We start from the raw sequence: 24154 nt of genomic DNA, 5'->3' as shown, positions 1-24154 counted from the left end.
ATCTACCACACAAGCCTGGTGACCTGCATTCAATCCCCAGAAGCCACATAAAGGGGGAAGGAGAAAACCAACTGCCAAAGTTGTCCTCTGACCTACCAATCTCCCCAACACTTTTCAGAAAGGAGGCTAAATGCTTTGCTGTCAGAAGCTGGGCCAGCAGAGCCATGGAGAATGACGCTCACGGAGCTGGGGCCAGTGGCAGTGCTCCCAGGATGGAAGTAGTCAAAGATTTAAATAACTGGCATGACTGCCTGTCATCCATGGATAGGCAAACAGAAAAATGCATGAAGAGTGAGCAGAAAATGGAGAGACATGATGGGTGGGTTGATAAATGAAAGGTTGGATTGGTATGATGAATAGGAGATAGATCAGAGGGGTGGCAGGGATGGATATGGAGGTAAAAGATACAAAGGCAGAAGAACTAGATCTTGAGGGGAAAGGTCTGAGGGCAATGGATGGGGTGGAAAGAGGACTGGATGTGGGGGGGGGGAGGCTGGGTGATGGAAACACAGTTGCATAGAGGGAGGGGTGGGGTAAATTCCGTCTCTGGCACTGACCTGATGCTCAGCTCTGGCCTCTCACAGGGAGTTTCCTGATCCCCTACATCATCATGTTCATCGTAAAGGGGATGCCGCTCTTATACCTGGAGCTGGCTGTGGGGCAGCGCATGCGGCAGGGCAGCATCGGTGCCTGGAGGACCATCAGCCCTTACCTCAGTGGTGTCGGTATGTGGGATCCTTTCCAGTTCCTCTGACAGAGACTCCTGCATTCCTGGACAGGCGTGCTGGTTGCTGTCCATGAGCAGGACCTGTGGTTGGGTGAACTGACAGCCCAGGGAGGGCTGCGATTGAACTTGGTAGAGAGGGCTCTGGGTTCTGACCCTCAAATGGAACCCCACCCCCAAGGGAAACTCCCACCTTGGGGCATCTCTACTCAGGACCTCAGCTTGAGAGTCTGTGAATGGTTGGACTTGGTTGCCCGGCAGAGAAGCATTCATTCAGTCCCAGCTCCTACCACCTGGGAATGTACACAACTGTCCCCTGCTTACTGAAAATGGCATGACTGCGTGAGCTTATTTATCTTTACCACACCACTTAGGGCACCATACATTTTGCCCAAGTTTGCAAGTCAAGGAACCTATGGATACTGGGTGGCTTCACACCCCACCATAGCTTTTCAAAGTGACCTCCACTTGCTAATCTCTGGTGAAGGCATGGTTCACCTCTTCGGTAAAAGCCCAGGTTCCAGGGCCATCAATGGCCACAGTTATTCTGGGTACCTTCCCAATCCAGAAAGGGGAGCAATTGTTCAGGAGGGAGGAGGAGTCAGCTCTGTATAATAGGAGAGCAAGCAACTGAGTTCCCAAAGAGTACTGACACCACTTAACTGGCCAGATTTTCCGGTGGTGGTGGTGGTGGTGGTACCAGTGGTGGTACCCACATACTCCCACCAGTACTAAGGTCAGCAACAGTCCTGAGTGCTGCTGTGGGAACTATCCTTCAGCAGCTCAGGAACTGGAGGGGAGCTATGGAGTCAGCAGACTAATCACTCACAGACTTTTCTGTCTGTGGAAGTAAAACCTTAACCCTCTGGGGCTGGCAATAATGGGAAATGTGTATGTGCATGCTTATACACACAGAGAGACACAGACAGACAGACACACACACACACACACACACACACACACATATCCCTTTAGGGTCTCTCTATCCTGTTTTCCTTATTTTTTTTACCTCTGTCTAGATGTATCGCTTCTGTGTCTTTATTTTCCTTAATAGCTTATATACCCTAGTAGTATCTTTCAAGCAATATAAAAATTACAGTGTGGTTACATTCTATGTTTAAATGAATGATCATAATGTATACAAGTAAAAAAACATGTTTTCCATATCCCTTGCATAATTAAACATTTTATGTATTACAGGTGAAAAATTATCTCCAAGAACCCATATGCATTCATGTCTAAGCAACTTGTTACAGATTAACGATGTATAAGCAAGTAAGGTATTTTTCTCAGCCAGTTCTTTTCCTGGCAGGTTGCATTTTGTGGTTACAAAGAAAGGACCATTAACTTTATCATTTATCTTAAAAAGTAATCTTATAAAAAGTCCTAAAGAATCACAAATCTAAACTTTTATATATTAAAAATAATCAGTCAGCTCTACTTTAAATCCTCAGGGTGCATACCCATTCATCAACAGTTTTTTATATCTGGAATCTGAGGGCAGAAACGGGCACAAGGAATGAATCATCACCTTTGATCATGAACCCATCCTAGCAAGAAAGGTTCATCAGCCCGCAGTAGCCAGACTGCCATTGGTTTTGTTTCCTGACCTCAGTGAATCAGTCAATCACTTTCTTTAGAAAGTGTGCCGTTCTAAACTTTAAATTGTTCCCCAAGCCATTAACAAATATGTATTAACCTAACCTTAAGTCATTATTTAAAGCTTTGTTTTGGCTATGATGCGCACCAAAAGCCATGAACACATCTCCCAACATCAAGATTAAAAGAACTTGAGCTAGCCTAGCTTCTAGGACTCAACTGTTTTCCTTAATCATTTACCTAAGCCACATTCTATTTGACTCAAGAGAAACTCATAAGTCCTCGCTGTATGACACTTCCTTGTTCTTATTTTTCTATCATTTGCTGCCCCTGCTTTATCAAGGGTGGTGAAAACACTATATCCTGCCTCTATATTAATTTTCCTACTAAACTAACTAACCCTTACTATATTTAAAAACCCTTAATCATCAAAATTCTATTTAAACTAACTGTTGTTGAATAAAATCATTGCTCCAGCTAAACAGTACAGCCTAAGAGGAAATCATCATCATAATCCACAGGTAAAAATGCCTAATAGAATGGGATATTTCTACGAGACAATCACACACATTAAAAGCAGTGGGGGGGGGGAGTCCCCGCACACCCATTCACACCATGTCAGATACCATAGAAAAATGGCCGCAGCAAACATATAAAGGCACAGCACAGTAGCAAGAGAGATTCTGGAGCTGAAGTTGCTTAGGGCCTTGCCTGTCTGGGATTCACCTATCAGTGACTTGTGATCTGGTGCTGAACTCCTGAATTCAAGTGTTGCTCCTCTGACATGACTACCAGCCCCTGGGTACACGTGGGACGGCAAGAGCGCCTAAAGGCCAATGTGAGACCACTCCGTACAACCTGGTGTCACACTGTCCCTCCGTCCACAGTGCTACCCTAAGCCCTTCACAAGTCTAAGGCAGTGGGGCTGATCTCTACACTTCGTGCCTCTGTTCTCCATCCCTCCTAACAACAGAGGGATGAGTTTGACCCCAGTGTCCTAGTCTAAAGGGAATGATTGTCATATCAGGCATACGGGTGACTCTCTTCGATGAGGTTTGTATCCTGGTTCTGCTGGGTAGTCTTCATCTCAGTTTTCTCTTCTGTGAATTAGGAATGCTACTGTTATGAAAATCTAAGACACATTGTGGTGGTTTGAATAAAAATGGCCCCCATAGATTCATACGGGCCACTATTTGAAAGAATTAGGTGTTGGAAGAAGTGTGTCACTGGGGGGGGGGGGTTGACTTTAGGGTTCAGAAGCCCAAGTCATCCCCAGTGTCTCTCTTCTGCTGCCTTTAGATCCAGAGGTAGGACTCTCAGCTGTCAGGCTGCCTGTGTGCCACCCTTCTTCCTTCCATGACAATAATGGGCTAAACCTCTGAAACTGTAGGCAAGCCACAATTAAATGCTTTCTTTTATAAGAGTTGCCTTGGAAATGTTTTCTTTTATAAGACTTGCCTTGGCCAGGACCTTTTTACAGCAATAGAACACTGCCTAAGACGCATATTGAGCATGGAGTCCAGGGCCTTAGACGTTAAGAATGCATGAGAGTTAGGGAAAGAAACCTTGGAGTCAGGTCATGAGTGTGAGGTCATGTTAAGAAAAAAAAAAAACATGGAGGAGAAGTATTCCTGCCCTGGTTGGTCCCATCATGTCTCTCCTAGGGATGCTTACAGGTCAGGCTACCATACCTGGCTCTCAGCACGGCCTCCTTATTCCTTTCAGGCATTGCTAGCTTGGTGGTCTCCTTCTTGGTCTCTGTGTATTACAATGTCATCAACACCTGGACTGTCTGGTACCTCTTCCACTCCTTCCAGGTGAGCAGAGGCCTGGTCACCCCAGGAACAATAAGGGGAGAGGATACAGGCCTCCCCTCCGGGAAGAAAGGAGAAGTCTGTGGGTTATAACCTGAAGGGAGCCTGAGGGGAAGGCGGACTTCCAATCATTCATAGAACTTCTGATTCTGATGCACCACACTAAAGGGAGAGAAACCACTCTAAAAGCAAAGGAGATAGGGGCAGTTGGTAGCTGTCTGTGGGAACATCCAGATCAGACCTGCAAAACAGCTCTCTCATCCACTAGCAAGACCTGCTTGGAGCTAGGATCTCGGGATGAGTACCCTAGAGTACAGACCTGGCTCCCTGGTGTTTCGTAGAGTAGCCTTGCTACTATCACTAGATAATGCCACTGGGCTCTGAGCTATGTCCTATGAAATCTGGCCTTGAAACCAAGAGTTTTTCCTATTTGTTTCTATTAGTGGAACACTTTTGTCCTATAAATCTGACCTCCTAAAACCCAGACCTGGGCAACAAGGCACTTACCTTAGAGCAGGCTTACTTCCACATCACCCACAACTCTGGTCAGATTTATTCTTTTCCTCAGTTCCCTTTTTTACCTCTTTGAGCAGTTGGCCTTAGGTTATAATCATTGACAACATTTAAGTTCATTTGTTTTTAAGTTCCAAAGAAACGAGTTAAAACCATCAAAAGCAGAAGAGGGAGTCATTGTTTCCACCCTTCAGGGTCAAGGAGTCTTAACTGCCAAGCTCGGGTACTGCTAATTACTGCCCAAAGGAAGTCATTGGTGCCAGGGTCTCTCACTTGAGGAACTCAATAGCTTCAAGGCACTGCTCTTTCTTCTTGTTCCACACCCATGGGATAAAGCATTTGTCTGTACTCTTAAGGGCATCCTAATGATGAATTGGCTTGGGGAAGTTGGAACTGAGCTAACTGTTTAATTGTTGCTTTCTCTGGTTTGCTCCAAGTTGAAGGGAAGGAGAGAAATCATGAGTCATTGACAAGTATTTTATTTAGTTAAAAATTTTTGTCTATGGGTGTTTATCTGCATCTATATCTGTGTACTACATTAGTATAGTACCTGTGGAGGTCAGAAACAGGACCAGATCTCCTGGAACTGGGGTTATAAATAGTTGTTAATATTGTATGGGTGCTATGTGGGTTCTGGAAATTGAACCTAGGTCATTTGGAAGACAGCCAGTGTTCCTAACTGCTGAGTCATCTCTCCAGCACCATCATTAACAAGTTCTGACCATCCCAGCAGTGGTACAAAAGCTTGGAGTTTAAGCACCTGGTTTGGCTGCTGTAGTGATGCTGGGTCAGTGTCCTTTTATTGTAGCTGTTCTGCTCACAATCCAGATGCTAGTGACAGAGTCTTCTAGATCCATTAGACAGTGCAGTAGTCCTCAAAAACCATATGTAAAATTTCAGTAAGAAGCGACTCTTGTCAGCTTTACTAGATCAAGATAATCCTAGGCACTAACTTATAAAGAAGAGAGATTTATTAATTCATAACTTGGCCTCTTGTAAAAATTGAAATATAGCAGAACATCATGTCCTAAATATATATAGGAGGATACAGCCATAATGAAACCAGAAGAGAAAACAAGAGACAGGGTTTCCCTTAGCTCCTTAGAAAGTACACCCCAATGACTTCTTACTTGGCCCCACCTCCTAAAGATCCACAGCACCTCCTCATCCAAGGGAGCATAGCTTCTGGCTGTGGATCTTTGGGGAATGCTCAACATCCAAACCAAACCGGTCATCCTCCATGCCATCCAATCCCCCTAAAGACCCAAGACCTCGTCAGTCTCAAAGGCTGCAGCCATTTGTCCTTGAGGGACCAGCTTCCTCTCTCCCAAGATCACTCTACCAAGGCTATATCCCATCATCCCACCAAACCCTCGACCTTCCCCTTACCTCTCCGTTGATCCTCGCTTCATTCCAAAGGATCCCCTGCCGTGGTCTGTCTGCCCACTGAATGGTAACCGCACTGGCTATGACGAGGAGTGTGAAAAGGCTTCGTCAACTCAGTACTTCTGGTACAGGAAAACACTCAACATTTCGCCGTCCATCCAGGAGAATGGAGGAGTGCAGTGGGAGCCAGCACTGTGCCTCATCCTGGCCTGGCTGATGGTGTATCTGTGCATCCTGAGAGGCACCGAGTCAACTGGCAAGGTAGGCTGGGGAGCCTCACTGGGCTGTGCCTGGATGGATTTGGCCATGGACAAATGGGTGCCATAGTGAGTTCTGCAAGTATTCACAGAGGGCCTAGAGAGAAAAGTGCTTCTCCTAGTTAGCTTTAACTGTCAACTTGATACAGCCCAGAGTCACCTAAAAAGGGATTTATAGTTGAGGGGTTTCCCAGATCAGACTGGCCTTTGGGCATGTTTGTAGGGGGTTTCCTTGATTATTATTATGTTCATTTTGAATCAAGTTTATTCACTTGATTATTTTATCATCAATTTATAAACATGCTAATGTCCAAAATCTCTAATTTATATAGCATTATGCCAACAAGCTGATGATGTCCTTATTATTTGATGTTAAGGGGCCCAATGTGGATAGCACCATTCCCTGGGTAGGTGGTCCCATATTACAAAGAAAATGTGGTACATTTACACAGTAGAGTACTACACAGTGGTAAAAAATAATGCCATCCTGAAATTTGCAGGCAAATGGATGGATCTAGAAAAGCCATAATGAACTTCCCTTGAATGAGGTTTTCTTTTATCGATTAATCCTGAAGAGCCCACAGCATTTATATTGATTTAATTTCATATGTTTTAAATTAAGCATTTTGTAAAAACAGTATCTTCATTTAAATGAATATATATATATTGATAATTTTGAGAGAAATTTTTTGTATACTGTTATATAGCTACTTCCTACAAGTTGAGGTTGATGCCTCTCCTGGGTTCCCACAGGTGGTCTACTTCACTTCATCAATGTCCTACTTTGTGCTCATCATATACCTGATTCAGGGCCTCACACTCCATGGAGCAACCAATGGCCTGATATACATGTTCACGCCCAAGGTATGGGGAGAAGTTATGAGGGTGTCGCTACCTGATGCAAGATGTCCTTCTGTATATGTATTGCTTTTATTGGTTGATGAATAAAGCTGTTTTGACCAATGGCTTAGCAGAGTAAAGCCAGGCTGGAAATCTGAACCAGAGATATATAGAGGGAGTAGGCAGAGTCGAGACATCATGTACCTGCCAAAGGAGAAAAATGCCAGAACATTACCAATAAGCCACAGCCTTATGGTGATACATAGATTAAAAGGAATGGATTAATTTAAGATGTAAGTGCTAACTAGGAATATGCCTGAGCCATTGGCCAAACAGTTTTGTAATTAATATAGTTTCTGTGTGATTATTCTGGTCTGGGTGGCCAGGAAATAAAAGTGCAGTCTCTGCTTATAGCAACCATTTTGGTCTGTTTTGGTATGCCTGGGGAAAAAAATCATAGTACAAGGAAGGAAAAGTTGTAAGTAACCAAGGAGACTGGGCCTATGGCCATGGATACCTTATGGTCATGGACCAATCCTCAGACAGGTCATTCTCAGCCCTGTGCACTCTAGAACATTAAATCCATTCCCTCCTACACTTTCACTACCCCTAATGGCTGATGCCAGTTCCTCCCTTCTGCCCTTCCTGCTCCAGGTCTCGCCCAAAGTTTTGTCTAGATGTTCTACTGATCTGATATCCACAGATGCCACTCCAAGCATTACCCTGATCTGCCCCATGCTTCCTTAGCCCCTTTCCCTCCAGGTTACAATGATCCCTCCCTTAACCTTTTATTTCCATGCCAGTGTTCTTCAGTGGAAAATAGGATACATTGTTCATTTAGCAAATTTTGTGCCTGGAAACAAAAGTCTATAAAACCCTTCCATGGACTCCCTTAGTGTGACAGCCCTCATGCCTGTCTAGGGCATCTTAAACCCTTAGCCCCTAGTTTTGTGGGTTTTGGAATTTTTCCAGCCACAGAAGCAATCTATAGTCTTCAACTCTTCAAAGTCTTTGCTGTCTTTAAGACTTCTGCTATTAGCAGGGCAGTGGTGGTGCACACCTTTAATCCCAACACTTGGAAGGCAGAAGCAGGCAGATCTGAGTTCAAGGCCAGCCTGTTGTCTACAGAAGAGTGAATTCCAGGACAGCCAGGGCTACACAGAGAAATCCTGTCTCGAAATAAAATAAAGTAAAAAGAAAAGAAAAGAAAAAGGACCTCTGTTCCCAACTCCTACTCTCCTTGGAGCTCTCCAGCTGGCCTGTCATTGCTGCAGCTTTAATGATAGTGGTGATGATGGTGACAATGTTGTCACCTTTCCTTCTGACAGTCCTGTCACTTCCACAATCTCTTCCTGTTTTCCCTCCAACCTATTCTAATAATGATGGAGAAAAGCAGATTGTACGACCTTTTCAGGAAAAACTGAACAAATGCTGTTCCTCCTAGATAGGGACCAACAATACACCAAAGAAACAAGTCTGTCCAAGCCTAGCTTAGTGAACCAAAGAGTTTGTCAGGGTTTACTTACAGGGGCATGGATGATTCAAAGGCAGCTGTATCACAGAAAAGCCCACCCTACCACAGGCAATGATGCATAAAAGCTAACTTCCCAGAGCTAGTTGTCTCTTCTCTACAGCAGCTGTTCCCACTTAAATAATCTTGGGGAGTGGCCTTATGAATCTGGTAAATTTTAGGTGACTCTTGAAACCTGTCAGTTTCGTTAACTTCCTAAATCTTTTTTTTTATATATATACAGGTTTTCTCTGTTTAGCCATGGATGTCCTGGAACTCACTCTGTCGACCAGGCTGGCCTTGAACTCACAGGGGTCCACCCTGCCTCTGCCTCCTAAGTGCTGGGACTAAAGGTGTGCGCCACCACTGCCCAGCTAACTTCCTGAATCTTAACAAGCCACCCTCCAGGAAGAAATGTTTGATTGGGAGGAAATATCCATACAACAGTAGGCAAGAACACTTCATAAAAAGAGGAGACTTTTATGAGGTCTAATGCTGCAAAACCAGAGAGCAACATAGCTAACTTGGAAACTGAGCCAAACACCTGCTTATATAGTGAGATCATCCATCGTGATAGTCACTGTGCAACTTAAGTACTGTGTTTGCACCAATGACAGGCTGTCTCCCCTCAAAAAAGGAGCACACTTTCTTTAAATGATTAATCTTGATTTTATGTGCATGGTGTTTTCCCTGCATGTGTGTCTGTGTGAAGTTGTTAGATCCCCTGAAACTTCTATGTGGTTGCCGGGAATTGAACACAGGACCTCTGGAAGAGCAGCCAATGCTCTACACTGCTGAGCCATCTCTCCAGCCCCAACAGGCCTTCTTCTTGACTAACGGGGAAAGTATTTTCCCTCTGGCATAGATGAAAATGGCTGTCAGAATTGATCCAAGGTCATTTGGAAGCTGAAATAGTCAAGGCTTGAACAGTACCTTCTAGATTAGTGATAGGATTAGCTGCAAATAATCTTGACGTCGTGTAGTTTCCTCAACTTCCTTAGAGTGTACGGGCAGCAGATGAGCTAGCGTGTGGACAATCTGGATGGTTTGTTGGCTGATTCTCTACTAAAGAGACTGTGGACTCTGGGAATGTCCTCCTGTCTTTTAAATCAGGGGTTAGATCACTCTTGTCTCTTAACATACTAGCTTATTTAAGCAATGGTAAACATTAAAGAAACACCTATGATAAGAGTTTCTCACTAACATTAACAGTAATTTAAACATACATTAATAGTTCTTTGACTGTAATTAACAGTGCTTTCTTTACTCTTAAATTCCCTTGGGATGCTTGGATAATGTTACCTAAGGTTCAGTCATGTTCACCTGTCGAGAAATATACTGCACGTAGACCAGGTCTAGAGAGCTGGGGAAGCTGGGAGGTAATTTCCCCCCCCACCCTGCCTCTGGGCCAACTTCTCCTGGGAGGGGCAGTCTTGGATTGGGACCTGGGATTCCTCTCAGTCTTATACTTATTGACCTTCTAGATGGAACAGCTAATCAACCCCAAGACCTGGATCAATGCAGCCACGCAGATCTTCTTCTCACTGGGCTTAGGGTGTGGTGGCCTGATTGCTTTTGCCAGCTACAACGAACCCTCCACCAACTGCCAGCAGCATGCCGTCATTGTGTCCATCGTCACTAGTACCACCGCCATATTTGCCAGCATCGTCACCTTCTCCATCTATGGCTTCAAGGCCACCTTCAACTATGAAAACTGCTTAAACAAGTGAGTCTAAGTTGTCCCTCAGAACCTTGGGACTCAAGAGGGAAGGCAAGGCTCCAGATTTCTGAGCTGGAAGGGTGACTGGGAAGGACTGGGTTCCCAGAAGTCAAGGAGTAGACGAAAGACACCAGTATTGAGGTCCACAGTATGGGGCTCAGTTATTCCCTCAACTACCAGCACCAGAAACTGGGGGTTCAAAAGTTAAGGCCTGCCTTGCAGGGAATGGGCAGTTTAAAGTGGTCATTGCACTTAGCAGAAAGGGGCATTCAGAAAAAAATGTTTCTTCAGCCCCATTCCCCATCTCAAGTGTAACCAAGACCTCTCTAGCCAAGTTCCAGAGACTACAGCTTCCTGTCTTTGGCGTCCCTCAAATCAGAGGACCATCTTTCAGATGCTAAGATTCCAGTAGGGTGGCCAGTTACACAAGTAGCCATCTCTAAAGCAGGACTGAAATTAACAGAAGTCAATGTATATTCAAATAACTTGCATATTGATATGAATTTAAATGATTCTAAGGTTAATTAATCGGTTACTCAGTGGCACAAGCCATATTAAAGTGCAGTGTTACATTTCTACCACCACATCCAGTTTCATCATACATTACTGGCCCAGATATTAAACAATGTCACTGCAGGATCACGGTTCTTATCCTCATCTCTAATCAGATATGAAGCCTCTGCACAGACATTCATAGCTTCCCTCCCCTACAAAGGGTTATTAATCCACTCCCTGTCCTCACTGAGATTCTCAGAGCTGTTAGGACCAGTAGCTCCTTAGTCATGAAGATCAAGATGATGGTCTGCTCTGCAGGGTGATTCTGCTGCTGACCAATTCTTTTGACCTTGAAGATGGCTTTCTGACAGCCAACAACCTGGAGGAGGTGAAGGACTACCTGGCATCTACCTACCCAAGCAAGTACAGTGACGTGTTCCCGCACATTAGTAACTGCAGCTTGGAATCAGAGCTGAACACGGTAAGAGGCCTGGGAAGGGTGGGGACTGCCTCTCTCCACAGTTCGTGAAGACAGGAAACTGGATTGTTTTCCCTGCAACAGGGGTAAGAGAGACTGGACTCCTCTCTCAGCTGCTACTAGGAATCCTTTTTCATTGGAAAATTCCCCTAGAGTCTGAGCTTTCCCCTCCTTTTCCTCATCTCTTTGGAAATTTCAAAAACCTGGGAAAAGCAGAGGATAAGTAACACACACACACACACACCACAAATAAATGCTACAAACTTTTTGTCATTTGGAGATAAATATGCATGGCCCTCATTGAGTTGCATTGCATTCCCATGATTCCTGTAGTTGGTTGAGGTAGGAGAAGTTTAATATGAGATCACCCTGGGAAACATGACAAGACTTTATTTTTTTTACTGATTTTTATTGAGCTCTACATTTTTCTCTGCTCCCCTCCCTGCCTCTCCCCTCCCGTCCAACTCTTTCTCATGGTCCCCATGTTCCCAATTTACTCAGGAGATTTTGTCTTTTTCTATTTCCCATGTAGATTAGATCTATGTAAGTCTCTCTTGGGTCCTCATTGTTGTCTAAATTCTCTGGGATTGTGGCTTGTGGGCTGGCTTTCTTTGCTTTATGTTTATGAGTGAGTACATATGATAATTGTTTTTCTGGGTCTGAGTTACCTCACTCAAAATGATGTTTTCTAGCTCCATCCATTTGCCTGCAAATTTCAAGATGTTATTACTTTTTTCTGCTGTGTAGTACTCCATTGTGTAAATGTACCACATTTTTCCTTATCCATTCTTCAGTCAAGGGGCATTTAGGTTGTTTCCAGGTTCTGGCTATGACAAACAATGTTGCTATGAACATAGTTGAGCACATGTCCTTGTGGCACGATTGAGCATCCTTTGGACATATACCCAAAAGTAGTATCGCTGGGTCTTTTGAAGTAAGTTGTTTCCTATTTTCTAAAAAATTGCCATACTGACATTCAAAGGAACTGTACTAGCTTGCACTCCCACCAGCAATGCAGAAGTGTTCCCTTTACCCCAAAACCTCTCCAGCATAAGTTGTCATCAGTGTTTTTGATCTTGGCCATTCTTACAGGTATAAGATGGAATCTCAGAGTTGTTTTTATTTGCATTTCTCTGATGACTAAGGATGTTGAGCATTTCCTTAAGTGTCTTTCAGCCATCTTAGATTCCTCTGTTGAGAGTTTTCTGTTTAGGTCTGTACTCCATTTTTTTAATTGGATTATTTGTTCTTTTGATGACCAATTTCTTGAGTTCTTTGTGTATTTTGGAGAGCAGACCTCTGTCTGGTGTGGGGTTTTCTCATTCTGTAGGCTGTCATTTTGTCTTGTTGACCATGTCCTTTGCTTTACAGAAGCTTTTGGTTTCAGGAGGTCCCATTTATTAATTATTTCTCTCGGTGTCTGTGCTACTGGGGTTATATTTAGGAAGTGGTTCCCTGTGCCAATGCATTCAAGTGTACTTCCCACTTTCTCTTCTATGAGGTTCAGTGTGACTGACTTTATGTCATGACAAGACTTTAAACAGTAAGTTCAAGATGAAAGTCAAAGTCTCCTATGTTACCTTCCCAACATTTTCCTACTCAAACATAGGCAGGAATTTTAAATCTTGTTACCATATATATACTAAGTGGCATCTATTTTAGCAGTGGTTCTGGAAGATAGTTTTTCTCAGTCAACAGTTTAATTTTGAGAAAATTTATAAATAATGTGTGTGGAATCTCACTTATTCTGTAATATATTATCTTTTTCACATAAATATACCCATCCCTCTTACTAAAGACTTAAAAAAAGATTTGTCATTCAAATCATTCTTATTTTCCATAGACTTATCTCTGTTACACTTGTGGTTTTTATTTATTTTTACTTTAAATTTAGCGTCACCTCCACAAGTTTCAATGGGGGTAAAATTCCTTAAGGGATTCATAAGAGATTTTTATTAGAACTGTATTAATTCTGTGATGTAACTAGAGGCGGGCTTAATATTACTTGGCTTGTGGCTTTTGATTGAAGAGTTTTCTCTCATTTACTTAGGTGTCACGAGCAAGAAAGTAGGTACTTGTAGTTGGTCTAACAAAAGGTACATTTTATTATGCTGAAGCTTGTCACACCAAGTTCACATTCTACGTTCCTAACTATACTCCTCAAGGCTGCTCACCTATGCAATATATCTTAGCCGAAAATACGGGTCCAGTCTCATTGTGGTCTGTGGTTCGAGGGTCAGGATCCTGGGGAAGACTCTCCAGTCACAAGGTAGACCAAGATGGCATCTCTCTAGTGTCTCCAGCAGTCCTGAAGATGCACAGAACACTGCATTGCTCTTGGTCTCTGCTTATATACTGTCAGGTGGGCGTTGTGGGGTTCTAGTTGTGTGCCTGGTTATCTTAATTGATGTTACTAGGTTCTGGTTATCAGGTGCAATCTTGGGTGTAATGGAGTTCTTGACTAAGGTATTTTGACATGTCTAAAAGGCTTTTTTTTAAAAAAAAATACTCTCATCACATTAGGTATTTCATATTATCCAACTACATTTTTTCAGGAATATCTTGGACTATTTTTTATTAGACTAAGATTGCCTAATATTTCCTATCTCTTTTAAATAGTGTTTTCCTCCTATTTCTGTCACTTTTTATTGCAAAAGAAAGTTCTTATATGAATCTGGTTAGAAGTCTCAATTCTTATGAATTTCCATATTTGTTATGTATCTTAATTTTCTCTTGCTGTGATGAGAGACCATGACCAAGGCAATTTATAAATAAGGCTCCTGGTGCCAAAAGAGTCTAATTATAATGGCAGGAAGCATGGTGGCAGGCATGGTAGGGGAAGCAGTAGCTGAGAGCTTCCATTCTGAAGCACAGGCACAAGGCAGAGAGAGATAGAGCGAGCACTAACTGGGAATGGCATGAGATTTGAAACCTCAAAGTCCACCCCTAGTGACACGCCTCTTCCCATAAGGCCACATCTCCCAATTCTTCACAAACAGTTTCACCAACTGGAGACCAAGCATTGAAATATCTGAGCATCTGGGGGCCATTTTCATTCATTCTGTATTCCCCTTTCTTTCCTTTTATATCAGGAAACAGAGGAAATGATCCAAAGACATGTTCTGCCCAAGAGCCATACACTGTGAACTCTTCCAATTTGTGAGGCAAAGTAAACCTTCCCTTACTTCAGTTGTTTTGTTGGTGATTTTGCTCACACTGATAAGTAACCAACACAGTAGTTTCCATAAAAAATAGAACAAGCAAAATAATTCATATTATGGTAGTTAGAATAAGAATGGCCCCAGTAGGCTCATATATTTGAATGCTTGGCTCCAGTTGGTAGAACTGCTTGAGGAGGTGTGGCCTTGTTGGAGAAGGTATGCCACTGGGGGCAGGCTTTGAGGTTTCAAAACCCTATGCCATCCCCAGTTTTCTGTCTGCTAAATGCTTCTGCATCAAGTTGTCAGCTACTGCCCCAGCACGATGCCTGCCTGCCTGCTGCCATGCTCCCTGCCAAGAGAGTCATGGATTTTAACCCTCTGGAACTGTAAGCTCCAAACTAAATATCTTTCTTTTATAAGTTGCCTTGGTCAGGGTGTCTTGTCACAATAGGAAAGTAGCTAAGACTTTTGGTACTCTAGAGTAAGCTATTGTTGTAACAGGACTTGGGAGTGTTTTTGTTGTTTATTTGAGGAATGTGGAAGAGTGCGGGACTATGGACTAAGAAAATGGTTGAACTTTGAAAGTGGAGCTCAGTGGATCATCCCAGTAGGAGCTGGAAAGACAAATAGTGCTGATATCAATGTGGACCATAGAGTCCCAGCTCAAGAGGTTTCAGAGGGGAACAATATTAACAACTGGGCTAGAGAGCTTTCTAATATTTGGTCAAGAATGTGGCTGCTTTTTGCCCTAGTCCTAAGAACTTAATTGAGGCTAAACTAAAGAGTTTTGCGTTAATTTTGTTGGCAGAGGAGATTTCAAAACAGCCTAATATTGATTCTATTGTATGGTTATTTAGTACTCATTCTTAGGCAGGTCTTGATCAAAAAGAGCAAGTGAGGGAAAGAAATACAAAAATTTATAATTTACAAAGAAGATGTGGTCTTGTTGAAAGAAGTGTGTAACTGGGAGAAGGCTTTGGGTCTTTAAAAGCCCAGACCATTCCCAGTGATCTGTGTCTCATGCTGTGGACCGAGATGTAAGCTCTCAGCTACTACTCCAGCACCATGCCTGTCTGCCTGCTGCCGTGTTTCCCCTAGGATGGTCATGGACTCTCTGACCCATTGCAGTTGTGACACCCAAACTAAGCACTTTCTTCTATAAGTTGCCTTGGTCATGTTTTCATGACAATAGAAAAATAACTAGTATTACTTTTCAAAATTTCTGAGTTTTTCCATTAAGTCATTTATTTGTGCTTTAATTGCACTTAGAATTCTAACTTTTCCCCATATGACTTATTTTTTTATGTTCTGATTTTTCTTTCACATACTCACCATTCAGTGATGAGGTGTTTAATCTCTATGAGTTTGTGTATTCACTAGTGATTTTGTTTGCTTCCAGTTTTGTTTTATTACATGATGGTTAGATGGGATATGCAGAGTTAGTTTGGTCCTCCTGAATTTGGTAAGTTTTGTTTTTATCCCAGGATGTGTTCTATTTTAGAGAAGCGTATGTGTGCTGCTGAGTAGAATGTATATTCTTTGGTGTTTGGAAGAAATATTCTGTAGAAATGTTAAGGCCATTTGATGTATGATAGCATTTAATTTGGATGTTTCTTTGCTTACACTGTATCCAGATGCCTGTCCATTGCAGAAAGTGGGTATTGAGAACACCCACTATTTGATGTTAACCTATGTCTTTAATTTTAGTACACTTTTTATGAAATTGGATTCACCAGAGTTTGGTGTGTGTGTGTGTGTGTGTGTGTGTGTATTTGGGAGAGTAATGTTAATGCTAATCATCCCCTTAATTAGAATGAACTGCCCTTCTTTCTATTCTGACTAGTGCTAATTCAAAGTCTATTTTGTCAGCTATTAGGATATCAACACCTGCTTGTTTCATCACCCCCATTTGATTGGAGTGTTCCTCCTTCTCCCCACATTCTCTCTTCCTGCCTCTTTTATTTTCATTTTGAGAAGGATCTCATAGTCCAGGCTGGTCTTGATCTCATACTCCTGCCTCCATCTTCCAGGTGGTGGGAATACAGACACTCACTATCCTGGCCAACTCTATTTTTCTTTTAAATGTCTATACCTCATATCTTTTTCTTCATTGCACTAGAACTCCAACAATGTAAGTGAAATTGAGAGTGGGCCTGTTTGTATCATTTTTGATATTTAAATGCATTCTCAGAGATTAATTTCAGAGAATACTCTTCAAGAATAGGGACAAGAGGCCTGTCGTTCTGGTTGCCAAAAAAATTGAAAACTGCTTAATTTTTGTGTTTGATTAGATAGGATTTTAGGGAGTTTGTTTAATCTGTGGAGAAATTCCAGGTTATTTCACGGGAAAGGCAACACTTTCTTGTGGTGATTAAGGCCTGCCAGCCTTTATGGCCTGTCTTTTATTCTTGCTCACCGTTCTCTCCAAGACTCTGCTTTTGCTATTAAAACCTGAGAGTCTTTGACACTTCCCTCCTTCATTGTTCCTCATTTTGAATTTGGATTTGATTTATTATACTTATTGGTGTGTGCACATGTTCTACAAAGAAGGAGTAGAAGTCAAAGGACAAGTTGAAGACTTAAGCCTCTCCCTCCCAGGACCCCAGGAATCGAACTCAGGTTGTCAGATTTGGTAGCAGAAACCTTTACCCACTTAGTCTCACCCTGATTTCTCTTCTTGAGACATTTCCATGCAAACTTCAAATCAAAAGTTGGACAATATTTGACTCACAAAAGAGTCATCCATACCCGATTTATAGGCCACAGGTTGGACCTCTTGGTTATTTTATGCAGATTATATTCACCTAAATGTTTGTCATTTTACCTACCATTCCTTTCTGCATTACAGACTTTAGGGTTTGGGGATCCTCCCTTAGGAGCATATTTTCTCAACAGCAAATATGTTCATGTTTAGTTTATATGTAAATCTGTTTGGCCCCCAAGTAAAAAATTCAGGTTAACAATTTTCTTTCAACATTGTGCTCAGCAAGATCTGCCTGCCTTCCATTGTTGTTAATTCTTTCATCTTTTGTTAGCAAGCAGTTTTGTCTGAACCCTGTTATGATCTTCCCTTTGTCTTTGGCCCTCTCAGTGGTATGGATGTACCCTTATTTGTCCAATCTAGACCTAAGGTGATGTCAGGTTTTCTGATCTATGGACCATGTTTCTTAAAAATTTAAAAAACTCAAAAATTTGTTGTCTCTTGACCACTGCTTCCCTGCTCCCCGCCCTTTGGAACTTCATATCTTAAAATTTGTAAACTATTATATAAGCCTCTTCATTATTTTGATCTACTTTTTCAGGTTAGTTGTATTGATTTTTGTTAAAGATTTATTGTTCTGTGTCTTAAATACAACTGAATATGTATCTCCCAGTTCACTAATTTTCTCTTCAGTAGCATCAAATCTAGTGTTTAACTTGGATATTTCAGCAATTTCACATTGTCATTTACAACACTATTTTCCTTTCAATAATATCCATTTCTAGATACTAGTTTTTTTATGACTTTTTCTTTAACACTAGTTTTGTTATTTATGACTTTTTATTTAACACTTTATACACAGCTATTATAATAGTGACCGTAGGCAGGAAAATGAAAGACTATTCTAGAGGACTCCTTTACCTCTGACCCTAATAGAAAGACTGGCTCACATGACACAGGAGTTAGCTCTCTGAAGGCAGCAAGTTTGCCACATGTGTTGTAGTGAGAACAGAGGCTAGTGTTAAAATGAAGATTAAGGGTCAAGACAGCAAAGCCTTGGAACACTAAGATGAATAGAGGAGCTTATGGGTGGGTATGAGATAACCAAGCTAGACAGATAAAGGGGAAAGGCTCTGAGTCAGTGATAGCAGATAAGCTGCCCCCTCCAAAGTCCTTGAGGAACATAGGTAGCACACTTGTTCTTTCATAAATTCTTGCTTCTAATGAAGCTAGTTAAAACTAAACTACAAGTGTAGATAGAAGGTTTCTCCTAACAGGATTCCACCTAGGTGACTGTGATAGTTAATTCTCTGCCATGGTAAAGATACAAGTTGGTCATATAAATGTGAGAATACTTGGTCTAATTAACAGCACTTGAGACACCGGCAAAGCCTAAGGTAGCAATACCAGCTAATGCAGAAAGTCAAGGTCAGTAACAGAGCTGGAGCCACAGAGGCTTGACCCACCCCTAGCTGCATGGGTACTAGATGAACTGTGTCTGTGTCTCCCTGATTGGGCCAGGAGGACATGCTGTGTGGACCCGTGATAGCCCAGAGAATTAAATAATCTCAGCAGAGTCTTTATCCATCCTCTGCCGTTGCGCTATAAAAAGACTGGACAAAAGAAATTCAACGTTTTCCTCTTGGAAACCCTTCCCACTCTTGGGATTTCTCTCACTTTTTCATATTTTCTCACTTTCCTGTAGTATTGATTTTTGGAGACAGGGTTTCAAGGTTTCTCTTTATAGCCCTGGCCATCCTAGAACTTGCTCTGTAGACCAGGCTGGCCTTGATCTGCCTGCCTCTGCCTCCTTTGAGTAATGAAATTAAAGTCATGAGCCACCACACCTGGTCCTCTAAAATAATAAAGGGAGCACCTTTAATTTTCATTTGCAAGAGACAACCACGTCACTGCCTTGGACCAGTCTTTAATGATTCTGAGTGTCCAGACTCTTAGGATGCTGGGAAAATCCCCACTGGGTGAAAAAGGTCCCCTCACTTTCAGAAACTGAGACAATAGTAAGAACAACACACAAAACAGCTTTTAACATCTCATTATTTACAGTTGTGTGTGTCCTTATGATCAGCACCATTGGTACACCATTAACTGATCTGTATTGTGTCAGTCCATCTCATACTTCTGAAGACTGGTTTCTGGTGAAACTTTGCTTCCAGGATCACTGATAGCACTGACTAGGATGCCTCCTTTTAAGCCTTACTTTAGTGACTCCCTAAAGGCTTTGTCTGAAATGCAGTCACTTTGAGGGTAGAAGTTTCAACATTAAGAATTCAGTCCAGTCAGCAGTGGTGGCTTACACCTTTAATCCCAGCGCTCGGAAGGCAGAGGCAGGTGGATCTCTGTGAGTTCGAGGACAACCTGGTCTACAGAGTGAGTTCCAGGGAAGCCAGGGCTGTTACACAGAGAAACCTCGTCTCAAACCTAACAACCTAACCAACAAACCATCCATAGCATGTCTGAATGACAAACATGTCATCCTTGAAAAGGGACATTCTTAAATGTTTGTCATTCTTGCTGACAATGCCTCACCTTCCTGTGGCTTTGTAAAACCCTTATATGCGAGTTCATGGCTTAATTTCTAGTAGTCCTGTGGCTAGTCTAAACTCACCCACTCAGGACCCTTTACTGGTGTCAAAAGGGATTTGACTTCAAGCACAACTAGTAGACTCGGGGTTGGGGAGACGACTCAGGTTAAGAGTACTGGCTACTCTTCCAGAAGTTCTGAGTGCAATTCCCAGCAGCCACACGGTGACTCACAACCATTTATAATAGGATCTGATACCTTCTTCTGGCATGCAGGTATACATGCAAAGCACTCACGCAGCACTCACACATAAAATTAAATAATTTTTTTTTTTTAAAAAAGTAGACTCAGCTTCTGTAGCAGATTACCAACACAGGCATGTGACCACCAAGCAACCCTGCCAGGTATCCTCACATTTCCTCAGTCCCGGCACTGGAAACAAAGACCCAGATGATTTTGTATTATATCTAAAATATAAGTTGAGACAGGAAGGGGAATGCAGGGTTCAGTACTGACAGAAAGTTCATCACATTGAGTGTGTGTGTGTGTGTGTGTGTTCTCTTCAGTCCAGGTGAGCGTCCAAACCTGGGCTCTGTGGTAAAGGAAACAGATTCATTACGTGACCAGCTCCAAGGTCCCAAGATTGAACATGCGTAAAGAGGCTGTCAAGGCATGTAACTGGTATTTTACCACTTGCAGGCTGTCCAGGGCACAGGCCTGGCCTTCATCGTCTTCACTGAGGCTATTAAATACATGGACGTGCCCCAGCTGTGGTCAGTGCTCTACTTCTTCATGCTGTTGGTGCTGGGTATGGGAAGCATGCTTGGAAACACAGCGGCCATCCTCACCCCTCTGACTGACAGCAAAGTCATCTCCAGCTACCTGCCCAGGGAGGCCATTTCAGGTCAGGACACCAGGCAGTGGAGGCAGGGCATGGGCGGGTGGGGAAATGCAAGCAATCTGTGGAGGAGTTTCCTCAGGTGCCATGTTTCTGAGGCAGCTCCAGGAGGGCTATAGGAGTCTAGCTGTGCCCCTTCCTGCAAGAGTGTGCTACTCAGCCCTAGGAGCCAGACTAAGAACTCACACGTCCCAGGGAAATGAGGCAGCCAGCCTACCCTGGGGAAAAGGTGACAGCTCTCCAGCCTGCACTCATAGGTCTCCAGGCTTTGAGAGCCCACATTGTTTTTGTTTTAATGCATATTACCTGTTCCCACACCAGGAGAAGCTCCATCCACACACGCTCCAGGCAATAAACACCCAATCAGATTGCCCTGTTCCTACTGCTAATGCTACTAAGTTTTTCTCTCTGTTCCTGAAAGTCATTGGAAAGGACAATCTGGGCCCGCTGTTGACATTCAAAACCTGTCAGTGAGCTGCACTATGCTGTTGTCGGTCCCTGATCCTGTCTGATACACCAATCTAAGAGCACACACCACTGCTTCATGCATTTTGACTGTGAGCCTGTTAGCAAAGGAACTAGCCTTTTCCACGATGCCTATTCAATACCTTCACTGTCATCCTACCCAATGTAGCCAGCCACCTCTACCTTTGAAAATTCTGTAATTCCACATCCAGGATGGGCAAAACAAGGCCCCATCTAGTCTTCATGTTCTAACTACCCACTGGAAGCTACTCTCTCTTTACTCAGCACTGACATCCTCCCTGGGACTGGGTCTCTGCAGCCCAAACTAGTATGCAATAACCCCAACTGCTTTTTCCTTGAGCTGACATCCCCTACAGACCAGTTCCTACAGCTCCTGTGGACGAACCTACCCTCCAAAGTGTTGTATCTAGGGACCTGTGGCTCCTGCTGGCATTATAGCATGGGAGGCAGGGAGACCCAGAGAGATGAGCAGTGATCTTGCGTTCCAGGTCTGGTGTGCCTCATCAACTGTGCCATTGGTATGGTGTTCACCATGGAGTCCGGGAACTACTGGTTTGACATATTCAATGACTATGCAGCCACCCTGTCCTTGCTGCTCATTGTGCTGGTGGAGACCATAGCTGTGTGCTACATATACGGGCTGAAGAGGTAAGGAGACCGCAGACCCCGCCTTCTCTTCATGGGGCAGAGACGCTACAGGGCCACGCTCTTAAGAAAATCATCCTTCTTACATTGTTCTAGATGCTTCTTTGCCCTCAGATCTCAGTTATTTCTTGCTTCCTCACTTTGCCTGTACCCAACAACTTCTTTCCACTTTTTATCACGGCATTCTTTCTGGACAAGGACTCAGCCTCCAGGCCTTGATACTCATCATGATCATCCACCAGCATTAGGGTCTGCAAGAACCCAGGTCAAAGTCCAGTTAGGAATTTTGGCTTAATAGACATCAGATTTCTACCCTGGTTCCCTGCCCAACAATGAGATGTTTTCAGCCTTCCAGGAATGTGCGCATCTGGGGCCCGATGAAATGAGGATTTATAGGACCTCATTAATTTGATATCTGGCTAAGGTCTGGGACAAAGTATAATAACAATTGGTATTTCTAGCACTTTCCTTGATGTTCTGTGGACCACCTGTGAGAACCATTAGTCTCAGACCTTGTTTTTCTAGTCATCCTTCAAGGAGGGGGAAGAACCCTTCAGAACCTCAGGCCCCCAGTTCTTGCTCCAGTCTTAACTGCTCTTCCATGCACGAAGTGACTGTTTTGAGACCATTTCTAGGGGCCAGTGGAGAATACTTGGAAACCATCACTAATGGACAGAGTGAGCAGGCTGAGCAGGCAGAGGCAATGTCACCCTAGCCCTGTGGACTGAGAGGACTGGCATTTCCCTCCCCGATGTACGCTGCTCCCACCTTCTTTGGGAAGTAGCCTCTGGTCCATACCTGGGGACCCCTGGAAGCTCACACCAGGGAGACGCCCCATGACCATTCTTTATTGTTCATCCTCCCTCAGGGATCCTCAGCCCTTTTCCCTTCACCTCAACACCTCACCAAGGAAAGGTTCAGATGGGTTCGGGGACACGTTCAAACATCATTAATAACCAGGACAGCATCTTCTTAAGGGAAGAGGGCATGCAAACTGGAGCCCCTCCCTCCAGAGCATGAATAAGCCTAGGTTCTCTCCTTGTGGTCCAAACAGATTTGAAAGTGATCTTCAGACCATGGCCGGCCGCTCCCTCAACTGGTACTGGAAGGCCATGTGGGCATTTGTGAGTCCACTGCTCATCATCGGCCTCTTTATCTTCTACCTGAGTGACTATATCATCACAGGAACGCTACAGTACCAAGCCTGGGATGCCACTCAGGTACCTGATGTTCCTGCAGGGCTGGGGAATCGGGCAGAACACAGGGAACCATTGCTGTGGTGTTACAGGTTACAGGTGATAGCATGGGGGAACTTCATGTTTCACAGATGCTCAGTCTTGTACAGCAGAACGGGGCTGTGAGTGGTTAGCCATGATGCATGGAGAGACCACCATGCTGGTTCTTCCTTCATAGGAGCTTTCTTTACATGTTGAAATGGCTCTCAAAGGTGAGGCTGGTTTTGGTGCAGGCTTACTGTCACGTGAAGTGCTGGTCTATAGGCACATTCCCACCCATGTTATAATACCGACCAAAATCCTGGCATAATGCAGAGGAAAAAGACTTGGTCAGTTTCAGAGTCATGTTATTGACCTGGGCAGAATATCACAGCAACCAGAATGTGCATCACAGTGGATTTTCTTCACTTCCAAATGGCCAGAAAATGGAGTGGAAGCCTCCAGAGACCGAATAACCCAACGAACAGGCCCCAATTACCTACTTCCCCAGTTAGCTCCAGAGCCTTTCAAAGTCGAACTGCATAGCTAGAGAAGGTAGGCACCCGAGTCTGGAGAAGTGGGGGGGAGGGCGGATATTTCATGGTCAACCTAAATACAACTCACACCATACCATATCTATTCCTTTGGAGACTGGAGTCTTAAGACTAGCGAAGGTTTCTCCTATCGCTCTTGCAGGGTCACGTGGTTACCAAGAACTACCCCACATATGCACTCGCCGTCATTGGGCTTCTGGTAGCCTCCTCTACCATGTGTATCCCTCTGGCAGCCCTGGGGACTTTTGTCACACGCCACTTCAAGAGCAGAGCAAGCTTTCCTATGGCCTGAAGTGGACCCTCTCACGGACTTACTATCAGCACGCGCTATCCTACAGCTCCTTCCTAAGGTAGAGATGTTCCTCGGTTACTTTACTTTCTGCTTCCTCAATCTGCAAAGAAAATTTAATTCTCTGTATCATGCTGACAGAAACCTAACTTTGGCCATAAATACCACAGACTTTTTATCTTCCATAATGTATACTTTCGTTACCAGAATTTATACCCTTTTATGTTACATATTCAACTCATAGTAGGTACTTTTCATCATTTCAACCTTTAGCTTTAATTCTAGAAATAGCAAATGTTTACATACCACCATTAATGAGATACCTCTA

General features: G+C 43.4%; 1 protein-coding gene across 1 annotated transcript in view; it reads left to right on the top strand.

The window, feature by feature from the left end:
• The window catches only part of Slc6a20 (solute carrier family 6 member 20), a 32143-nt gene extending 8314 nt beyond the window's left edge, over window positions 1-23829 (top strand). The window contains exons 2-11 of the mRNA XM_038322293.1: window positions 585-725; window positions 4049-4140; window positions 6070-6297; window positions 7047-7157; window positions 10128-10369; window positions 11177-11339; window positions 20440-20644; window positions 21613-21772; window positions 22824-22989; window positions 23680-23829. Coding sequence (XP_038178221.1) covers window positions 585-725; window positions 4049-4140; window positions 6070-6297; window positions 7047-7157; window positions 10128-10369; window positions 11177-11339; window positions 20440-20644; window positions 21613-21772; window positions 22824-22989; window positions 23680-23829 — 1658 coding nt within the window. The remainder of the gene's footprint in view (window positions 1-584; window positions 726-4048; window positions 4141-6069; window positions 6298-7046; window positions 7158-10127; window positions 10370-11176; window positions 11340-20439; window positions 20645-21612; window positions 21773-22823; window positions 22990-23679) is intronic.
• The last annotated feature ends 325 nt before the right edge of the window (window positions 23830-24154 follow it).

This window comes from Arvicola amphibius, chromosome 3 (assembly GCF_903992535.2).
Source record: "Arvicola amphibius chromosome 3, mArvAmp1.2, whole genome shotgun sequence".
NCBI lineage: Eukaryota > Metazoa > Chordata > Mammalia > Rodentia > Cricetidae > Arvicola > Arvicola amphibius.
This window is presented reverse-complemented; position numbering and strand designations above follow the sequence as displayed.